Raw genomic sequence first — 18,318 nt, 5'->3', positions numbered from 1 at the left:
GGAGTTGGGGGGGCAGACCTCCAATTTAGGAGACGCTCTGGCAGCGCCAGGGAGGGTAGACAAGGGAGGGGGACAAAACTAGCAGGAGAAAGGCCTGTGAGGACTTTGTCGTTGATCTAGGCCACCAGGGACCATCCTGCTCTGCGGGAGAGGCAGTGGGGTCGGAGGATGGTCCCGGAGGAGCAGAGATGGGACATAAGTGACTGCCTGTGAGGCGGGCATGGCCCTGCTGTCTAGCTTGGGAGGCAGAGGTCCGTCTGTGTACAGGAGGCCTTGGTTCCTATACTGTCGCCAGAGACCACCGGACTGGAACCAGCGTGTTGATTTGTACCCGTCATTCGGCAGCAAACGCCAATATTACCCTTTGAAAGTTTAAAAAAAAAAAAAAAGTGAGGGCAAATTTATCTAGTGCTTTGTTTCCCTCCAACGGAGGTGTCCTTGTGGCAGCTGCCCGTCTGCGTCACCAGCTGTGCCAGAGAGGAGAGCGGCCTTCAGAGTCATGAAACCTGAGCCCAGGCCCCCAGCCCCTGGAGGCGGCAGCTGAGGACGGGAGGGCCGGGTGCGGCTTCCGCCAGTTGGCGCTGCCAGAGGGGGACTGAGCTTGGCCGAGATGGCCTCTTCCGGGGTCACCAAGAAACCTAACCCACCCTGGCACCCGCAGGTGCCAGTTTCCCTCAGCGCAGGCCAGCCACCGGCAGTAGCATGACTGGGGACTCTCTCAGGACAGAGAAGCAGCCCTGCCTGGCAGAAAGCTGCCAGGAGGCTGACACTCCTGAGCCTCTGGGTGGTCAGTGGCCCCTTGAGAATCTGATGATAGTTCTGGGCCCTTTTCCTTATGCACGAAACTCTGAATATACCTTCAAGTGTCCAGGGATCTCCTCAAAACTTCATCCTTGCCCCTCTTTCTTTTTTTTTTTTGGCCACACCCTTAGTATGGGGAAGTTCTTGGGCCAGGGCTCAAACCCATGCCACAGCAGCCACCCAAGCTGCTGCAGTGATAAGGCCAGATGTTTAACCCACTGCGCCACAAGGGAACACCCCAGATTTTTTTTTTTCAATCTTTCAATCCTCCTTTGGACCTAAACACAGGGAGAATACCCGACTTAAGCCAAGAGCGTCAGCCTCCTCTCCCTCCCACATCTCCCCTCTGACCCAGGACGCTGGGAGGGCGGCACGTGGCCCCAGGTGAACAGTTGCCACAGGGGAGGGCGGGAGTGACAAGGTCACTGTAGTGGGGAAGAGCTGGGGGGGGGTGGCACCCGGTTCCTCCACGTCCCTGGGGCACAGGAAATGCACGGCAGGCGGACTTAGCCACTGGACCCCCTGGGAAGCGGGGAGAAGAAGGAGGGAGGGAGTGTGCTCACAGCTGGAGAAAAAGGTTAAGGACGAATGGTCCCGACCCCTCTCTCTGTCCTTTCCCCTTCCCTCTCTCCCTGTCCCTGTCTGTCTGTCTGTCTGTCTGGGGTGGCTTATGTGCCCTCATCGCTGTGAATCGTCGATGGTAAAATCTCACTGCCTGCGCGCACATCCTGACCTCACCATCCTGGTGGCGTGGCCCAGGTCAAGCAGCTTCACCTCTCCTGCCTCAGTTTCCTCATCTGTAAACTGGGTGTCTGGTTGGTCCCCACCCCATAGGGTATGGAGCCTAAATGAGTTCAGGTGTATCAAGAGCACAGAACAGCACCTGGCCACAGAAAGCACTTTACACAATGTAGTTACCTTTTTTTTTTTTTTTTTTTTTTTTTTGTCTTTTGTCTTTTTAGGGCCATACCCACAGCATATGGAGGTTCCCAGGCTAGGGGTCTAATCGGAACTGTAACTGCCGGCCTACACCACAGTCACAGCAATGCGTGATCCAAGCCGCTTCTGCGACCTACACCACAGCTCACTGCAATGCTGGATCCTTAACCCACTGAGCAAGGTCAGGAATTGAACCCACAACCTCATGGTTCCTAGTTGGATTCGTTAACCACTGAGCCACGATGGGAACTCCTAGTTACCACTATTATTACAAGACCCTGTTATCGTCCCCATTTTAGAAATAAGGACATGGGCCCAGAGAGGTTAATTTTTTCTCCAAAGTCGCGCAGCTAACTAGTGACCAACTTAGATCCAGTCTAAGTCTGTCTCATTCCCAGACCCACACGTTTGAACTTCATTAGTCACAGTTGGAGAGTTATAGAAGCTTTGGCATGATGGCCCATGACCTGACACGGGAGCTCAGATGGGTGTTGCTGTGGGCACAGGCTTCTACTGTGATGCTCCGAGCCTTGCCATGAACCAGCCTCACTGGGGACATTCAGCACAGGTCTCCTGGCACAGCTGGCTGCATAAGACAATCAGTAGGATCTAGAAATCAGTGCTTCCAACCTATAGCAGGTGCTGATTGGAAAACAAACAAACAAAAAAAAGATGTAAAGATCTTTTATAAAGAACAACTTTGAATTTTTTTTTCAGAAACAGTTCCTTTTTAAGATTTACCTTTGCTTTCATTTGGCAAGAACTGTAGCATATGAATATCAAAAAGGGTTATCATTCCAGAAGGAAAGTGCTGCCTCCCAGAGAAAAGTGCTAGGGTTTTTCATGCTGTATTAGTAGTATCAGAAGCCTTATTCCTTAGGTCAATATTGTAATAGCCACAGTAGCACCATGCATTTGAATATTGTAGGATGTTCATTACGAGATGCTTTATGAGAAAATGCTTTGTAGGAATGGGCTTTTGTAGACACCTTGAAATAACTCCGGAGCCCCAAGAGTGGCTAGTCTAGACGTTTTGGAAGTGGCGCCGAAGTGTGTTTTAAACCGTAAGTGAGCCCTGTCCTGTTCTCTCTGGGGAAGGTAAGCCAGGGCTGAGAGCACACAGCTCAGGCTCCGAAGTAGCAGCCCGGGAGCTGAGCACACGGTACAGTGTACCTGCTCTAGAAAGGGCCCGGGTTCCAGAGCCTGGCTTCCCACAGAGCATGTGCGCAGCCCAGCACGGGCAGCCAGCCCCACTGGCAAAGCAGCCATGAGCTGCCCCCTTGGAGGCGGGCGGGATCATGGAGCCTCCCTTTCCCAGGCACCGAGGTCAGTCTCCCCGGTTCCCTGGCATGTGCCTGCTTCCCACGGCCTTCAGCTCCATCCAGCCACGGGAAGTGAGAGCCCAGGAGAGTCTCTGCAGCTGAGGGACCGAGTTCTCCATGCCACATGGCCTCGAACAGGTCCCGTGCTGTCTCCTCTGTGCATCCAGGGATGGGTTATGTGAACCCAGGGGCCCCTTTCAGCCATGAAGTTCTTGGCCACTGAAACTGATGCCTGCTTCTCCAGCAGTCAGAGGTGCCTGTGCCTGGGGAGGTCTGCCGTGGGGAAGCGGGAGCTGCTAATACATGGTGCCACCGCTTCACACCTGGCTCCGTGAATTGGCCCCGACAGAGTGCCACTTCAGGGAGGCGCCATGCTGGCCCTTGATTTCTGCCCTCAGTAGAGATATCTTAGGACCATAGTGAGTTAGGGAGCCCTACTGGCCAAGGGACTGGCTAGCGTGGCATCTTGGGGACCCATTTGTGGCACTTGGACTTGGGGTGCCCCCCCCACAGAGATCCCAGTGTCCTCTCTCAACCCCCGTGGAGACTTTATACATTTAGAGGCTTGCGTCACAACCTCTGTCTTCCTCCAACTCATGGGGCTTACAGGTCTGACCCGGCCGGAGAGTGGCCGGTTTACACAGGGGCTCCTGCCGGAGGACAGTCGAAAATGAGGCAGCCTTTACTCTCCTGAGCGTGGTGCCATGCTGTGGGAGAGGCCACTCTGGACTCAGACTGCTCACATTCAAGCTGGCCCCACCACTTACCGGCTGTGTGATGTGGAGAGGTTACTCCGTGTCTCTGTGCTCTGATTCCCTCGTCCCCAGGATGGGAATAGCACTGCTGCTGGCATAGGGCCCTTGAGGGAAGTAAACGCGGCTGTGCGGGTACAGAGCTCAGCACGGCGCCTGGCACAGAGCATCTGTCCCAAACGCACGAGTTACTGTCCTCGTTTTCAGAGCTGTGTCAGTATGTCTCCCCGACCCCCAAGGTTCATGCACCCCTCTGGGCCTGAACTGCAGGTGGACGGGGGAGCCGGCCTTGCCACTGCCTCCCACCCCCACCCCACCCTCCGCAGCTCAGGACGAGCCATGCTAGTTCAGGGCAGCCCTGAGTCCCCCAGGTGAGTCAAAACAAGGCCTCCCTCCTGGGGGCTGTCTCAGCTGAGAATGTGGCAGTGATCCGCCAGACACGGGGCACTCGCGGCGCCCTGGCCCCCCTGTGCCAGCTCCTGCTGAGGGAAGGGACTCGCTGGAGACCTCGGGCTCACAGGCTCAGGAAGGAATAGGCAGAGGAGGGGCTTCTGTTCATCCCCCACCGCTTTCCAAGCTCGCTTTGCGAAGGCCCTGGGCTGCAGGTGGGCATCTAGAGCATCTCTAGCGATGGGCTCCTGCCCGCCCAGGGAGAAGAGCTTACAGAACACGCCAGAAGGAGCCTGGTAGGAGACCAGCGGGATGGGGAAAAGAAGGACTTGGCGATTAGACAGTAAATCTCAGCTCTCAGTGGAGGGAGAGGGAGAGTCTAGGAAATCATCAGAGAAGGAAAGAAAATGCTTAGGAAGCCCTGGGTCAGGCTGAGAGCTGTGCTGTCCGTGGTGGGAGCCACTGCAACATATGGCTGGCTGCTGAGTGTGTGCCATGGCCAGTCTAAGCTGAGGTGTGCTGTAGGCGGGAAATACTTGTTGGGTTTCAGAGCCGCACAAAAAGAATATGGATTTCCTGTCGTGGCTCAGCGGTATCAAATCAGACTAGTATCCATGAGGACGCAGGTTCCATCCCTGGCCTCACTCAGGGTTAAGGATCTGGTGCTGCTGTGAGCTGTGGTGTAGGCTGTGTTGGTGTAGGATCTGGTGCTGTGTTGCTGTGACTCAGGCCGGCATATGGAAGTTCCATATGCCACACCTGTGGCCCTAAAAAGAAAAAATATGTATATATGGTATCTTGTTACTGATCAATATATGATTTTTGTGTTTATTATATGTTGAAATGATATATTGGATATATTGGGTTAATTTAAATATATCATTAAAATTAATTTCACCTACTTTTCAATATAAAACCAGAAAACATTAAAATTCCACATGTGGGGAGTTCCCTGGTGGCCTGGCAGGTTAAAGATCCGCATTGTCACTGCCGTGGCTTGGGTCACTGCTGTGGTGCGGGTTTGAACACTGGCCCAGGAATTTCCATATGCTACAGGCAGGGCCAAAAAAAAAAAAAAAATTCCACATGTGGCTCACATTGTATTTCTTTTGGACAGTGAATATGAGAGAGAGAAATTAAGAGGTTGTCTGGGAGCCATGGTTGCCACCCTGGACCTGTCTGTCTTTGCGTGAATTTCCTCATCTGTTGTCGTCTTTTTTTTTTTTTTTTTTTTTTTTAATGGATGCACCCACAGCATATGGAAGTTCCCTGGCCAGGAATTGAATTTGAGCCACAGCTGTAGCCACTCTGGATCCTTTAACCCACTGGGCATGACCAGGGATCAAACCTGCGCCTCTTCCAAGCCACTGCAGTCAGAGTCTTAACCCACTGTGCCACAGCGGGAACTCCTCCCCATCTTTCTGAAGCCACCAAAGAACCCATATGCTTGGCTGTCCTCAGAAGACCCCTGAACTTCCAGCCATATGGCTCTCAGGGAAATCTCACCCCAGCCAGAGGCTCAGGGCAGCCGGGCGGCACACTCGCACGCCCAGCCCCTTTGGCCACCAGAGGATAGAAGTGCCCACTTGTACCCCAAAACAAGCACCGTGGGGCGTCATCAAACCACGTTAAGTAACAGTTAACAGAGCTCAGAATCGTGCCCTTTAGGAATTCACATCAAATGAGCTTCAGAGAGGCCGCAGGCGAATGAGGAAAGCAGAGGCATCGAGTTGCTGATGCAAATGAATAATTGAGTAGCCTGGAAATACCACGAAAGACCGTTTTGTAGAGGCAGGCAAGAGAGTGTACTTGGGGGCGGGGGAGCCCCTCCCTGACATCCATCCCAAGGCTCCCTGTCCTTGCTGTCCCCATCCCTGACAACCCCAGCCTCTGCCAGGGTGCCGTGCTTTGGGCGAGGGGCTCCGTGTCAGTGTCCCAGCAGCACCCGCCTTTCTCGGGGCTGCTCGGCAGGACTTTTCTCTGCCTAGAGACGGACAAGGCCTCGGGTCAGGGAACCGGGGCACCTGTGCCTCAATGGAGCAAAGGCAGCCTGCACAAGCTCGGTTTTTGTAGGCTAAAGCTGTGTCACCCTTTCCCAACTCGCACCAGAATGTCACAGAGGCAACTCTCAAGGTCTCTCAACCAGGCCAGACACTGCTGAGTGTCCTGAAATGAGACAGGGTGAAAAGCCACGATCCCTGTCCCCACTGGAGAAGCTTCTTTGGGGGTCTGGTCAAGGACCTGTGGGGTTTAAGGGGCCTAACCAGGGCGACCCCCTGGACGCTGGATCTGGAGGTTTTGTTTTATCAATGAAGGGTCCGGACATAATGCCCTGAGGAGGCTGCACAGCCTTGCAGCTGTGGCGTCTGCTGGGGCCCGGCTGTGACATCACAGAGTTTTCTCTGGTACAAGCTGCTTTCCAGGAAGAGGAAAGGGGAATGGGACAGTGCCCAAACTGGCCCTCCTCCCGGACCATGGCTGTCCTAGCTCCTACCTTGGAGGGGAAGGAGGGGAGCGGAGGGAGAGATGCCCTCCAAGCGCCCTGCGCGGTGTGTGCCATCCGCCGCGTCCCAGGCCAGTGGCCAGAGCGTGGGGTTCTGAGTGTGCGGGGCCGGGGTCCCACTGCAGCTCCCAGGGAGGGGGCCCAACGGGGCTTCACCCTGGCTCCTTCGTGGTCTCGCCCACAGCACCGAACGGGCCCCGGTCACCCTCCACCTCGACGGGATTGTGCAGGTGCTGAACTGCCACCTCAGCGACATGGCCATCGGCATGATGACCAGGATCGCCGTCCTCAAGTGGCTCTACCACCTCTACATCAAGACCCCCCGGAAGGTGAGCCCCCAGACCCTCGGCCCTCCAGGCCAGGGGGCTTCTTCCGGGTGGTTTTCCAGGGCCTGTCCCTGCTCTGGAGGGTTTTCGGTCATTGTGGACCTGGAGGAACCTTGACAAGGCAGAGGAGTCGCAGATGCCCGCGGGTGGGTGGGAATGGGGAGGTGGTCCCTACATGGGAAGCGCATCCCGGACCGAAGGGGAGCTCACGCGGGCCCTGCTTCTCTGCTCTCCAGATGTTCCGGCACACGGACAGCCTCTTCCCCATCCTACTCCAGACGTTATCGGATGAATCCGACGAGGTAGGTCCCCGGCGCACCTTCCTCTGTGCCCCGGCTGCCAGCCTCCCCGCGTGGCTGACTGATGGGGTGGTGCAGCTGGGAGGTGCTTGTTTCATTGTTGTCGTTCTCTTAAATCACCACCCCCACGGTCGCCCTGGTCCTCACCCCTGGTGAGATCCATCCATTCGAGGAAGAGCTGTGTTCACTGCCCTTGGCTCTTCCTTTGTGGGCCTTTTCTGAAGCGCTCACTGGGTCCGGGCATCAGCGAGGAAAGCAGTCGGGCCGGGAGCTCCTTGTCCCTGGAAGGCCGTGGAGAGTGGGGGTTAGGGAGCCCAAGGGCCACAGCTGGCCCGCCTGGCTGCCCAGACATGGACAGGTCACTTCCATACCCCTCACCTCAGTTGCCTTCTCTGTCCAGTGGGCCAGTAACAGTGCATGGGGTTGTGAGAATGAAACGACCCACCAGAAATGCCAAGTGCCCTGCCAGGTAGATGCCAAGCACTCAGGGAGCGTTAGTTGGGATTCATTGCAGCTGGGTTCCATCTTGACCTCTAGTTTGAAATTGGATCCTGAAGCTTTGCTTCGTTGGGGTCACCAAGAGCAAAACGGTGGCCCCATCCCAGGCAGCAGGGGTAACCCGGAGTGGGGAGGCCCTGGAGAAGCGGAGGGGGGCGCGACTGCCGTGGCAGGGGGAGGGGCTCCTCCAGCTGCACACCTTTCCCCACCCTGTTCCGTAGATTTTGTTTTCAGAACTCCCCTGCCTCCCAGCAGGGGGCGGGATTTGAGGCTGGGCCTGGCCATTTGCCAGGATAGCATCCTGCCACCCGTGCCAGCTCCAGGCTGCGTGTTGGATGCTGGCAGCACCTTGACTCACCCCTCCCCTTCCCTCTTCCGGGCTCCGGCCAGCTGTGGGCTCCATGAGGCCGCAGGCACCGACACTTGCAAGCCTCCTGACTGCCCGTTGGGAACTTGGGTGGACAAGGGCTGGGGCTGTTGGGGAAAAAGGGAAAGGGACGTGGCTTACGACTTCTAATGGCAGGAGGCACCTTGGTCTTTGCTGGGCTGGTACCAGGCTTGTGTGGGGCCCAGGGCAGCTGTTGTGCAGCCTGAACCTGAGCTGGAAAAAAAAAAAAAAAAAAAATGCAGACAGGCCTCTAGGTCCTCTCGTGTCCAGAGAAACACAAACCAGATCGCTTGGGAATCTGCCCGTGTCCCCTCCTGCCTGCCCACTGCGCACACGCGCGGGCACACACGCCACCCCCTCTTGCTCTTCACCCCCCCACCCCACTGCTGCAGCGGGAGGCCCAGGTGGACTTGGCCCAGTTCTGCCTGAGTTAGGAGTGACTCACTGCATGGTCAGGGCCCTCATTTCAATACAAAAAGGAAGGGAAGGACTCTGCTGATTGGTCCCTTCCCTCGGACTTCAGTGGAAGCAGCTGAGTTTTCAATCCTCTAAATTGAGTTGTTTAATCCCATCCAGCCTTCTTTGCTCGCGATTGGTTTTTGTGTGCGTGTGCATTTAAAGGGAGCCAGAGGAGATGCAGTCCATTAAACAGCTCTGTTCGGGTTGCGGCTGTGGAAACTCGATTTGCTGAAGTGCCAAATGTTGTCGGGCGTTGGGGCACATGGTCTGGGCCTCTGGTGGGGCAAGGATGGCAGCTGCTCTTGGGGACAGTTGCTGGAGGTGGGCGGGGCAGGTGGCGCTGCTGTTGACGGGGGCGAAGAGTCCTTGCTCTCCCCTGTCTCTAGGGAAGGTGTTGGGGACCTCGGTATCAGTGGTGGGGCGTGATTCTGCCACATCCTGGTTCTTCATCAGAGTCCCGTTCCTAAGTGGCCCCTGCCCCATCTGGTGACCTTGAGGGTATGTTGTGTACTTGGCAGTGGAAATACAGCCATGAATGAGATAAAGTCCGTCTTCTCCTGGAGTATGCTTCCTTTTGGGAATATCTAGAAAGTGCTCCCTGTTGAATTTTCCCAATGTTTCCAGACTCAGCCCTGATCTCAGCTTGGAGCTCCCTGGGGTTCAGGAGCTGGGTTTCAAATGAGCCCACAGCCAGATGGGTGGGGTAAGGCCCCCTTCACTGTCAGAATGTCACCATGGCCCACTGTGTGTAGGGTCTTACATTCAGCTTGGGGCCCTCGAGGCACAGGCCATCCCTCTGCTAACAGCCGCCCTTGTGTGAAATGTTCCAGGGCCGGGAACTGTGCTTAGACCCCTCACCTGCAGTATCTAGGGAGCCCTCAACAATTCCATGGGGGAAGTGCCCGTATTGTTTCTGTTTTGAAGTCAGAAAGCAAGACCGAAGGAGGCGAAGCAACTTACACACAGCTGGGAATGGTGGGGCCAAACTCAAACCAGATCTGTTTGACTCCAAAGCCCATCCTCTTAATCACTTAACCTCCATGCCTGTGTCACCAGGTGTGGTCCCAGCCACCCAAATCATAACCCAGAGTTTGTGTTTGGTTGTGCTGTCATTCCTATTTCTGGCCTTTTTTCTTTTTTTTTAATCCGGAGTCAGATGGTCCTGATGATGAGGCATGGCCAGAAATTTCCTAGTGAGTGTAATATACACACTGCCAAGTGTCTTTCCAAGTGTCAGTTGTTTTCATTTATAATTAATGACAGCCTTGAACCTAATGAGAGTACAATTAAACGTCTGGGTGGGGCTGTGGTTCATCTTATGGCTCAGCAGGTTATGAGCCCAGCTAGTATCCATGAGGACACGAGTTTGATCCCTTGCCCTGCTCAGTGGCTTAAGGATCCAGCATTGCCGTGAGTTGTGGTATAGGTCACAGACGCAGCTTAAATCTGGCATTGGTATGGCTGTGGTGTAGGCCAGCAGCTGTAGCTTTCTGGCCTTCTTCTTTTGCTCCACAAGTTCTTGAGGAGAGTTCTCAATCTTCTGTGGGGAGGAGTGTATCTGTTCTATAAAAGCTATTCCTCAGCTCCCCAACCCTTTGTCCACTTTTCTTATTGATTTACAGGAACTCTTTATATATTGGGGACATTCCATTTATCATCTGTGTCATGCATGTTTTTCTCTCCAGTATGATTGTGATAAACCCATGTGCTCATCACTCAGTGAGAGCCAGTGGCCTCAGGGGACAGAATGTACCCAGGTGTTAATGATGTAAGAACTGGGCATGGGGAGGGGCAGCACCTCAGAGACCGAGTTCTGCTCCCTGCACCATGTTCCACAGTCCCGTTGGCCCATGGCCTCACTGGGGTGTCTTGTGTGCATTGTTTCTCAGTCCCCCCACCCCCACCCCCATGACAGCTTGATAGCCCACACCCCTCTAGCATCCTCACTTGTCTGTGCTTTTCCTTATTCAGGATAAGTGGCTATTTCTTCAGTACCGCCTGCTCATTTAAGACTTTATCAGAACACCCCTTTTGTCTGAAAGAATTTGCAGGTGTCAAATTAATATTCTTGGCACCAGAGTAGAACTCCTCCCATTAGCTAGAGACCTAATTACTTGGTTTTTGGGTTTTTTTTGTTTTTTGTTTTTTGTTTTTTTGTCTTTTTGCTATTTCTTGAGCCGCTCCCACGGCATATGGAAGTTCCCAGGCTAGGAACTCCAATTGGAGCTGTAGCCACTGGCCCAGGCCAGAGCCACAGCAATGCGGGATCCGAGCCGCGTCTGCAACCTACACCACAGCTCACGGCAACGCCGGATCGTTAACCCACTGAGCAAGGGCAGGGACCAAACCCGCAACCTCGTGGTTCCTAGTCGGATTCGTTAACCACTGCGCCACGACGGGAACTCCCTAATTACTTGTTTTTAAGTGAAAATGCCGCCCCGATTCAACAGCATGGAATGCAGGGCACGTATGCAGAGCTTCCTGCTGGACCTGGTAGGAGGTGGGGCTGCTGCCTCCCCTGCCTGGAAGATGCCAGCTACCTGGGTGAGCTCTGTCCCTGAGCCGCTGGGGACGGGCCCTCTCCATGTTCCTGGTGGCGTGGCTGACGTGGGAGGGGCCTGGGTGTTCCTCACCCCCATCCCACTCTCAAGCCCACGTGCCTCCCAGCCCGCATTTAAAACCCTCAGGGAGTAAGGTGGGTTTGTGTCATTACACATGTGTCTGAACCGACAGAACGTACGACACCCAGAGTGAACCCTCACGTCAGCTCTGGACTTTGGGGAAAATGACGTGTCAGCATAGGTTCATCGATTGTAACAGACGCACCACTGCACTGAGGAAGGCGGGGGGCACCTGCAGAGGCAGGTGGTTTGTGGGGAATCCGTATGTGGGGAATATGAATCTGCTTCGTATTGCTGTGCACCTAAAACTTCCCTAAAAATGCAAACAAACAAATGCGTAGAATAAAAAAAAGTCTTCATCTCACAAGAGACCTGGAAGGGTGTCTGGGGCCCCTCCAAGGGCAGGCCACATCCCAAGCAGCCCGCCGCCGCCAGACCTGAGCTGGAACCTGAGCAGAGGGCAGGCGGTGATGTCTGCACGTGCCTCAGAGACCATTTAAAGGGCCAGCGTAACGCTCCCAACCTGCTCCTGGCCCTTTGTAAGAGCCTGTCCATTGCCCAAGTTCTTTAGGGGAAGTTGAACTCTCCTGCCCAAGAGCAAGGCTGGTCCCCTTTTAAGTCATCTTGTAAAGCCTTTGGGTCTTTTTTGGTAGATCTTACTCACTATGAAATTTACTTGCGGTATTTCAAACTTTGTTGTGACTTTGAGGGGCATCCCTTTCTGGTAATATTTTTACTGAGTGCCAGTGCAGCCTGATGGCCAGGCGGTCCAGGAGTCCAGTCCTGGTTCTGCCACGTAATAGTTGGTTGACTTTGATCAACTGACATACCCTCTCTGAGCCCCCATTTCCTTATCTGAAAACTGAACGTAATAGTGGAACTGCCCTCCCAGGCTGTCGAGGACTAAATGAAATCGTAAATGTCAACCGTTCAGCACAGGACACAGCGCACATAAACACATGGTTAACGTTGCTGCTCTGATGCTGGTTATGACGTCTGTAAAAACGGCAGAGACACACACTGAGATCAGGAAGATGGGCTCCGTGTTCGCACTACGCCCTTCCTTCCTCGGCTTCAGCAGCAAAAGTCGAAACAGAGACAGGTCTCTGTCCTGTTTCCTTGCCTGTCTTTAGAACCACACAGGCCCTGTGCAGGTGGCTGGGGGAGCAGGTCTGTTTGGTGCTGATCATCCTTCTCCAGGTCATAGAAAAACCAAGAGGAAAATTGTGGGCATCAGGACTGGTCCCCTAGCCCTGTGCTTTCTCCCCTCTTTCAGCCCCCCAGCATCCTGAGATAGAGCGAGGCCCCATTATCAGTAGGCTCTGTTGCAGCATCACCCAGCCGGCTGCACCGGGTCCAGGGAGGGGAAGAGATAGGGCATCACTGGCAGAGGATCAGTGCTGGGGCCTCTCACCACCACAGCCTCGTGCTGATTTCACTGAGATCCAGCAGTGCATTCCTGCCAGAGGCAGCATCCCCAGAATCTTCTCAACATCTCGGAGCTGGGGTACCGGAACATTTTAGAGCAGAAGTTCTCAGAAGAAGAGCAGAAGAAGCCCCCCTCTTTCCCCTCCCGCAGTTTCATGGTAACTTTGAAGAGAAGTCACATTTGGGAGGGTATGGCTTATGTTATCAAATTCTAGGGAATTTGGAGGGTAAGATTGTGAAGGCGTTATTCACAACAGTGGTAGCGTTTCTAGCTCAGGAGTCCATTACCTGCCTGGAGAGTGTGGGCCGGCCGTCCCGTCAGTGAGACATGCAGCCATGGCTAGGAGACGGGGAGAGCGGGCTCAGTTGGGGGTGATCTGGGGGCACCTATCACAGGTGCTCAAAGTCCACTGGGAGCAGCAATGAACCCCAGTCCAGAGTGGCCCACTGCCTTCCCTGTCCTCTACCCCGTTGTACGTCTCAGAAGTGTCCACACCCATGGGCAGGAGCCCACAGGGGTTCATCAGCTCTTCTCTCTGGTGCAGGACTCAGCTCATCACCCCACTCTGTGTCAGGGTGCTTGGCCCCTCACCAGCAGGGGCGTCGCTGGAGAAGAGACAGACTGTGTTTGAGGGTGGGGGGCTTTGGGAGAGGGGGAGAGGATTTCATATGTTTTCATGGACCAGGGCCCAGGAGACATGGAGTGGAAGAGGTTCTCAGATCTCTCAAAGGAGAGATCTCGAAGGGGCCAAGCTGAGCCCAAGAGAGAAACCGGCCGAGGCTGGTCTGGGAGATGAGCAGAATAGCTACGTGGTGGTGCTGTGACTGTTGGCGCTGCCCAGCACCCGACTGGCGGCCTGAGTTCCCCGGAGCAGACTGGGTTGAGGCTGCCTTTGGCTTCCTCTCTCCGGAGGAGCAGCAGCCCTGCTCTCCCATCGTATCCCTTTCCCTCTCCAGCCCTCAGCCCACCCTGCCTTCATCTTTTCCACTCCCCAGGAGCCATGGTCATTTTGTTCTGGTGGGTTGGTCAGCCGGGCCCAGAGACTCCTCTCTCTGCTGTAAAGGGATTTAGTTGGTGGCCGCAGGGCCTTCCGTGTGGGAGGAAGCCCCAAACCCGAGAGCTGTGCCATGAGAGTGGTGGGAGGCCCTCGTCCCCATGGGTTCCTCTTCTGACTCACGATCTAGGGTGACATGTTGTGCCCTCCTGTCCCCGAGAGGGAGGGCCTTCTGTTGGAAATGGGCCATCCCTTGGAGTTCCCATTGTGGCTCGGCAGGTTAAGAACCTGATGCTGTCTCAGAGGGCGCGGGTTTGATCGCTGGCCTAGCTCTCGGGGTTAAGTATCCAGCATTGTGATCTGCAGTGTAGACCTCAGCTGCAGTTCCAATTCAGCCCCTAGTCTGGTAACTTCCATATGCTGCAGGTATGGCCATTAAAAAAGAAAGGACGAAGGGAGGGAAGAAAAGAAATTGGCCATCCCTCAGTGTCTGCCCCGGAGTGAGGGCTGCCCCTTAATTAGAGGCCTTTATTTGAGGGCAACTTAGAGAGTCATTGACAGCCTGTCCAGCACTCCCAGTGCCGACTTCCTTGGGACCCCACGTGTCTGGGAGAGGGAGAGGGCGGAAACCAGTTTATGGGGTAGTTCCTCTGAGAGTGCATTGCATCTGTCGTCTTGACAAATCTGCCTGGTGGTCATGGAGTGGTTTTCATTATACCCAGTTTGACATAAGAGAAAATGCAGGCGTGAGGAAGAGAACTTGCCCAAGGTCACACTGCCAGGAGCCAGAATTGCAAGTGGGGTCTGTCTGATTCTAGAACATCTAAAACCCACACGAGGTCTGACCTTGCTGCACCAGGGTGGGGAGGGGCGCTGCTTTATCCAGGCCAGGCCCCCTTTGGTCCAGATGCATTTGACTTTGACCTGCCCCTTTGGGCTGCCTCAGGAGTGGGGCCAGTGGCTAAGACACTGAGGGGCGGTGTGGAAGCAGCCGGGTGAGAAACAGGAGGGGACAGGCCTCTGCTCCACGCTGCCACCCTCACCCTCTCTGTGAGACCTGGCAAGGCCATAGCATCTCCTCACCTCAGTTTTCCTCCTTAAAACGCGGTTGGACTGGCTCGTGTTAGTCCCGTCCAGCTCTGATTTTGTGTGGTCCTGACGCGGCTACCTAGAATACTAATGCGCCTGTTCAAAAGTGGACAGTCTTCGTAAGAATGGGACTTGTTTTTCCTTCTCATGTCCTTGCCTCAGTTTTTTTTTTCACTCCAATTCTCATTCCATCCACTCTCCAAAACAAACAAAAACAATCCCTCCACCCCCCACTTCAGTTCTGAAAATCTCTTTACGGTCCGATCACACGATCAGGTCCAATGCCAGCATGGACAACCAAGGGGCAAGGTGTCGGGGGGCATAGAACTGTATTCTTCCCACCGAGAGCCCAGCCCACGTGGAGAGAGAAGCTGGGCCCCGGCACGAACAGCCCAACCGAGAAAGGTGTGCACCTCTCCGGCTGCAGCCTCCCGGGGCCCAGCCAAGGATGCAGAAACCGGTCCACGCCGATCTCCCTGCGGCTTCCTGCACAGGCTTTGGAGAGAGAACGAGAGGCAGGCAAAGAAGGGGAAGGGACAACAGCCGTGGCCAGCAAGGCAGAGACGCAGGCCTCCAGCCACAGGGACAGCCCAGCCCAGCCCCCACGGCCCAGCCAAGGCACCGGCTGTCACCACTAGGGGTCTTGGGATGTCTTCTGCCCTGAGCCCTGGACAGGAGACTCTAAGGAGCGCCTTGCCCAGGGGAGGCCTTGCTGCTCTCATTCTTCCACGTCGCCTCACTGTGCACTTTCAGGGCCTCACATCAGCCTCCCTCGGCTAACGGGGGACCCCCGATACCCACCCGCTCCGCCATCAGCTGCCATTCTCTGCTCTAGGAGGACAGGTTTATGTGCCAAGGGTTCTCAGTCTGTTTCCGCCCAGATTCCCTCCACTGATGGGCAAGTGAGGTCCCAAAGCCACACCGTCAACTGAAGCACCTGGGCTGGGCAGGGGGCCGCTGCCTGGCACCCCGGGCTCCTGATGAGGGCAGAGGGTGGACTGAGAAGTGGGCGAAGGGGAGGCTTGCTTTCCCAAAGGAGGGCCCAGTGACACAGGAAGGAAGGAGTCCCCGGAGGGGCCCCGGTTGGGAGCCTCCTTCGCCTGGACAGGGCCGGGGCTCTCACAGAGCCCAGATAGACCAGCTGGCCTCCAGAGGTGAGCACACCATCTGCCCCCGCCCACCTGTCCTTTTTTTGTTTCTGTTTTTGTCATTTGTCCTTTTAGGGGCACACCGCAGCGTATGGAGGTTCCCAGGCTAGGGGTCTAATCGGAGCTGTTGCTGCTGGCCTACGCCACAACCATGGCAACGCCGGATCCCTAACCCACTGAGCGAGGTCAGGGATTGATCGAACTCACATACTCATGGATACTACTCAGGTTTGTTAACCACTGAGCCACGACAGGAACTCCCCACCTGTCCTTGAACTTAAGAAGCCGTCAGTCATCTCACCTAGAAAGGTGAAAGTCCAACAACACCGCCAGAAGCCCCTTGAGGGAGCCACGCACACCAGGGCTGATGTCAGATCCGCTGGAGCTGTTTAGAATCGGGCTGCGTGGGCCTCAGCCCCGACCTGCTGAGCCGTTCTCGCGGGTGGGGCCTCGTGGCCTGGGCACCGATACTGTCCACCACCCCCTGTGGTTTTGATACCATTTCTGGTTGAGAACCTTGGTTGTGGACCAGCCTCAGATCCTGTTGGGAGATTATGGACCAGGCCCTGGCTCTCAGCCCTCATGCCCTCTCTCCATAGCCCTCGAGGTGGTGGCCAGGCCAGGGCCCCCTGTTTCCACACCCACTCCGCTTGTGGCATCCTCAGAGGTCAGGGTTTCTCCCAAGATGTGTGTCAATTTTTCCTCCTCCGGTGATGGCCAAAGCTAGGTCAGTCCGATTTCCCTGACCTCTTCCTGTTGGCAGTTTGCAAGGCCCATGGACAGGGTGGGGCGTTCTGGTGGCTGGAGACTGTGAGGACAGGAAGTGCCCCGAGCACTCACTCCACTCCAGACCTGTGCAGGCCATCATTGGCCAGGCCCCCGTCTGTGTCACGCCAGCACCTTGTGCCCTCAGACCCTCTCACAGCCCTTGTCACACTCAGTGAGGATAGAGGCCATGGCCAGCACATCGTAGGTGCTCAGACATGTCTCATGAGCAAGTGAACAGATAGGACGTGGGGCAGGTGGTAAGCTGATCCCCCTGCAGCCCGCCCTGCCCTCCTGCCTCTCCTGCTGGCCCTGAGTGTGGTTTGCATGTACGCGGGGATTAAGCAGAGACCCGGCGGTGGGCAGGAGACCAGAGAGCCCTGCACTCCTCTCCTGGTTGCCATGGACCCATGCCCGGGAGACGGTGGCCCCTCGGCTCATCGCCTGGTAACCAAGCTATAATGGTGTGCCTACTGCTCCCGAGCTGCCCTCGGTGCAGCCCGCCCCCTCCCCGTGCCCTGCCTCGCTCATGGGAGAATTTATCGGGCTGGAAGGGCACCTCCTGGTCAGGGGCCTCTGGGATGCAATTGAGCAATGGCTGGCTTCAGCAGGAAGCCCTGGGGTGGGAGAGAAGGGTGGGGGACCTGGTCTCCAGGTCCTCTCACCCCAGGCTGGCCTTTCCCTCCTCCGCCCTGAGAGGGATGGCGGCTGGAAGGTTTTAAGCTGCCAGAACCCACACTGTGCTGCCTCTGTTAGTGGAACTTAATAGCGTTAGGTGCTGGCCTTTGGCATGTGCAGCACAGAACTGGGCACTTAGGAATGAATTTCAAATTTAACTCAAAAGAGAAAGAAAAAAAGCAGTCCTGATTCTTAAGGGCATGCATTCAAAGGCAACAAACCAAGATGTAATCCTTTTTTTTTTTTTTTTCTTTTAAGGTTGTTTTTTTTTTTTTTTTTTTTGCTTAACTAAGACATACAAGGTTTTAACCAGGGTTGTTTTCTCAGTAGGAAAATAGGTCTAAACAGTCCTGCTGCCCCACCCCCAAATCTAAGTGTTCTTTTTGGCAGTGCTTTCCTTTCTTATTGCAAAAGGCGGGGCTGCAGAGCTGTGGGACCTGCCTCCCAGGAGATGCTGGGCCTGACCTGCTCTGACCCTGTCGTAGCTGAAGGCTTTTCTGAGAAAACCACCCTTTCCCATGCTGCACTGGGCTGGGGTCTGCTTGCTGCCTTCTGCATCTCAGGTTTGCTCTGTGTCCCAGGCGGGGGGTCTCCAGCCCTGGTGCCAGCTGGTGCCAGGGATCTTCTGCCAGAGCTTTATAGATGGAATGTTCTGGGGCCCGTGGAGATGCTGAGGCCTTCCCTCAGCATCCTCAGGGGACCCTTCCTGGAGATGGCAGCCTGGCTTCCTACGGTCAGCTCTCTGGCCAATTCCAGCAGCCACAGGAGCCATTCTGTGGGTGTCAGAGATTAAAAAGGCTTGACTCACTGAGCTGTCCCTTGTGAAGGAAGGGGACAGACTCTGTGTGGCAGGAAACAGAAGGCCTCACGGCTCCTCAGTACCCCTTCACTTACTGTCAGCATCACTTCTAAGAATA

General features: G+C 55.3%; 1 protein-coding gene across 2 annotated transcripts in view; it reads left to right on the top strand.

The window, feature by feature from the left end:
• The window catches only part of VAC14 (VAC14 component of PIKFYVE complex), a 107,651-nt gene that overhangs the window by 30,891 nt on the left and 58,442 nt on the right, over positions 1–18,318 (top strand). For both annotated transcript variants that reach the window (XM_021093808.2, XM_084959654.1), the window contains 2 exons: positions 6,892–7,036; positions 7,270–7,335. In XM_021093808.2, coding sequence (XP_020949467.1) covers positions 6,892–7,036; positions 7,270–7,335 — 211 coding nt within the window. The remainder of the gene's footprint in view (positions 1–6,891; positions 7,037–7,269; positions 7,336–18,318) is intronic.

This window comes from Sus scrofa, chromosome 6 (genome assembly GCF_054392235.1).
Source record: "Sus scrofa isolate SSC_HxYL_T2T_F1_AM1 chromosome 6, Sscrofa_HxYL_maternal_Yorkshire_Landrace_v2.0, whole genome shotgun sequence".
NCBI lineage: Eukaryota > Metazoa > Chordata > Mammalia > Artiodactyla > Suidae > Sus > Sus scrofa.
Note: the sequence above shows the minus strand (reverse complement) of the source record. Positions and strands in the feature narration are given on the sequence as shown.